We start from the raw sequence: 3407 nt of genomic DNA, 5'->3' as shown, positions 1-3407 counted from the left end.
GGGTCTCCCTGAGAGGCCCAGCCGCGGCCCAGAGCCCACCTGGTGGCCAGTAGTTTGGAGGTGAGCGGATTCGTCTTGACGAAGATGAGGAAATTTCGCTGGCAGAAGAGGTACGCGCAGCTCAGGACGCCACAGATGGCCCTGCGGGGAGGTGGGGTGAGTCCAGAGCAGCTCCCAGGGCCACAGGCAGCCCGTGTGGGGCTGCAGGGACCCGAGGCACCGCTCACCCCAGCGCCACAAAAAAAAAGATCTCCGGCAGGTCGAAGGGGACGTCCACCCGGAAGCTGGTCTTGAAGAGCGAGGTGATGGTCTCTGCGGGGAGGGGCGGGGGCGTCACACTCACACCCCAGCCCCGGCCCCTGCTCCCCGCCCAGCTCTGTCCCTTCCACCCTCAGGGCCCCATCCTTCCCGCCCAATACAGGTCAGCTCCCTCCTCCCGCCTAGAAGGAGCTGGGGATGGAAGAGGAGGGAGAGGGGAGGGGGGAGAATGGGGAGGTTGGGGGGGGGAGGTGGGGGAGCCCTGGACTCACCCTGCTCGCTGTTGAAGACGGCCAGGAGGCGGAACATGAAGGCCCCGCAAGTGGCGGCGAAGAAGCCCCTCCAGTAATCCCAGACGGAGAAGTGGGAGGACATGACCTCGATGCTGAACAGGACGCCTGGGGGCGGCGCTGAGCTCAGGCGGAGCCCCGGCGCCCTGGCTCCTGGGTCCTGCCCTCCTGGCCTGCAGACAGGGCCTCCCTTCTCTCTGGCTCTGAGCCCAATGAGGGGAGGGCCGGGCAGGCACTCCGCCTCCAGGGAACATGCCACCTCCTCCCTGTGGATGGGACTGCTGATCCCATTGCACAGATGAGGGAGTGAGGCTCCGGGAGGTGAACTGCTGGGCCAGGCCCACCCAAAAGAGCTGCCCTCACACCCAAGCCTGTCTAAGGAAACCCCGAGGCGCCTGACCCCCCACTCATTCACCCCCCCCCCTGAGGGGGCAGGACTGCTGTAGAAACAAAGACAAAAATAAGTCCTCATCCCTCCTCCGGCCCCTCCAGGGGACAGGGGGGGGGGGGGCTGGTGGGGGAGCCCCAGGGGGCCAGGGGGAGGGGGGGAAGGCGGGGCCTCACCGTTAAAAGGGCGCTGCAAAGACTGTGGCAACGCCCACCCGCCCGCTGCCGCCACCAGCATTTCGTTTTGTTTGCTCTTGTTCTGCGGAATCCAAGTCCTGGACTCAGATCAGCCCCCTCCCTCTCGTTCCCTCCAAGGGGGGCCCTCCCCGAACCCCTTACCTCGGACTCCCCGATGGTCTTGGTGCGCACGCGGCCCAGGTAGGCAGCGATCATCACACTCAGGTGCACGAAGGGGCCCTGAGGGGAGAAGGGGCCTGGAGGGGAGCCGGGCCCTTGCTGCTCCCTCTCAGGGCCCAGGGTTGGGGGACAGGGGGAACCTCCTCCAGACACAGCACGGGTGCCCCCCCACACCCACCTCTTCCATCTCCCAGCCCCTTGTCACACTCTGGGGACCCGGCCTCCCCAAGGCTGAGCCCCGGAAGGCGGGCATTGGCCCGAGTCCCTGCCTGCCCCCGCGGGGGGTGGGTGGTAGGGAAAAGGCAGGCATGGGGGGAGCAGGGAGGGTGTGTGTGGGGGGTGCTCTCTCGCTTGCTCGTACCACTTTGCCCAGGAAGATGGTGCTGCCGGAGGCCAGGGTGCAGGTGAGGCCCACCACCTTGGCCCCGAAGTTCTTGATGTCCAGGTAGTCCTCCAAGACCACCCCGGACAGGATGGTCTTCAGCTCCGGGATTCCAGAACCTTGGCAGCAGGAGGGACAACCTTGGGGTTAAACTATTCGCACCTGACCCTGCACAGTGTTTCACACCTCCCTCTGTCAGGTCCTTAAAACCCCAGGAGCAGGTTTCCTCAACCCATTTTTCAGAGGAGGAAGGCGAGGGTCAGAAAGGAGACGCGAATAGCCCATGTCCTTCCAGCTGGGCCTGGCACGTGGCTGTGGCAGACTCGGGGGGGGGGGGGGACCCAGGCCACCCTGCATGCACCCCTGGAGTTCCCAACTGCTGGCCGGGAGCTGGAGGCAGAGCTGAGAGGCCTGGGGAATACGCTGGGCATCGGCCCTGCAGGAGGACCTGCCACCGTTCTCCCCATCACCACCCGGAATAACTCTCAGAGAGGGGCCAGAGCCATCAGCGACCCAGGAGTCAAGATCCGGTCTTCGTGCTGTGTGACTTGGGGCAAGTGACACGACTCCTCTGAGCCTGATTTCTCCGGCTATGAAGTAGGGGTACTGCCTCCTGCCTCCACCCATCAGAAGCCTGAGGGTATGAACCCGTGGGGACTCACCTCCTGAGAAGGGCGTGATGCTCTGTGAGAAGCCGGAGGAGAAGGAGACCAAGGCCATGGGGTACACGGTCCAGGAGAGATACCGGAGCAGGTGGCTGTCTCCAATCTCCCGGTACAGCCACTTGTGTGCTGGGGACAGCCAGGAATCAGGGAGCACCCACAGGCTCCGCGGCCCTCGGGTGCCCCCTACTGACCGGGAGACACAGGCCTGGAGAGGGGAGGCCCAGGCCGCCAGGGAGCAGCATCTCCCCAGAGGAGCAGGAGCAGGACCCTGGATCCCGACCCAGGCTTGCCACTCCCTAGCTGGGGGCCTTGGGCCAGTGACTCCGCCTCTCACAGCCTCTGTTTTCCTGTCTGTCAAATGGGCTAGTGATGGCACCTCCCTCACAGGGTCATTGTGAGAAGTGAGGCAGAGTGTGAAGCTCCTCAGACAATGGGTGTCTGGTGCGGGGCAGGGGCTCACGATGGCACCAGAGCAAGTCTCCCCGAGAAGGTGTTACCCTCTTCCTGCCCCCGCCCCCTCTTCCAGGGAGCCCTCAGGGTGGAGAGAGCCTGCTGACCCTGGTGGTCTACGCAAGTGCTCTCCCCCAGCGACTGAGTTGAGAGCAAGGAGGGAGGGAGGAGAGGGAGCCACGCAGCAGGACCAGGGGAACATAGGACTCAGACGGAGGGCTCTTGGGAACATTCTCTCTCACTTGTGCTGATGAGATGTTCAGAGACAGGCAGGAGCTTGTCCAGGGTCACACAGCAAGCCAAGAGCAAAGCCAGGCCCTGGCCTGTGTTCTCAGTGGTTAGAGCGTTGGCCCTCAGACCAAAGGGTCTCGAGCTCAATCCCCGGTCAAGGGCACATACCTGGGCTGCAGGTTCACTCCCCAACCTTGGTCGGGGCACATGCAGGAAACAACCAATCAATGTGTCTCTCTCACATTGATGTTTCTCCCCCCCAACCCCCTGCCCCCTCCCCCCCCCCCCCCCCGGCCCTTGAAAGGCCCAGGTGATTTCGAAGAGAAAATTATAGAAAGGGGGTAAGAGAACCCGTCGTCCAGAGTTTTAGCAAATTTTCTTTAAGGG

General features: G+C 63.8%; 1 protein-coding gene across 1 annotated transcript in view; it reads right to left on the bottom strand.

Annotated features, from left to right (window-relative positions):
* LOC102432279 (chloride channel protein ClC-Ka) overlaps positions 1-3407 on the bottom strand; it is an 11873-nt gene that overhangs the window by 7437 nt on the left and 1029 nt on the right. The window contains 8 exon segments of the mRNA XM_023745941.1: positions 40-141; positions 228-312; positions 531-659; positions 1117-1150; positions 1153-1194; positions 1275-1352; positions 1654-1793; positions 2337-2834. Of these exon segments, the coding sequence (XP_023601709.1) occupies positions 40-141; positions 228-312; positions 531-659; positions 1117-1150; positions 1153-1194; positions 1275-1352; positions 1654-1793; positions 2337-2834 (1108 nt within the window).

Source organism: Myotis lucifugus, unplaced genomic scaffold (genome assembly GCF_000147115.1).
Source record: "Myotis lucifugus unplaced genomic scaffold, Myoluc2.0 scaffold_604, whole genome shotgun sequence".
In the NCBI taxonomy this organism is placed as follows: Eukaryota; Metazoa; Chordata; class Mammalia; order Chiroptera; family Vespertilionidae; genus Myotis; species Myotis lucifugus.
This window is presented reverse-complemented; position numbering and strand designations above follow the sequence as displayed.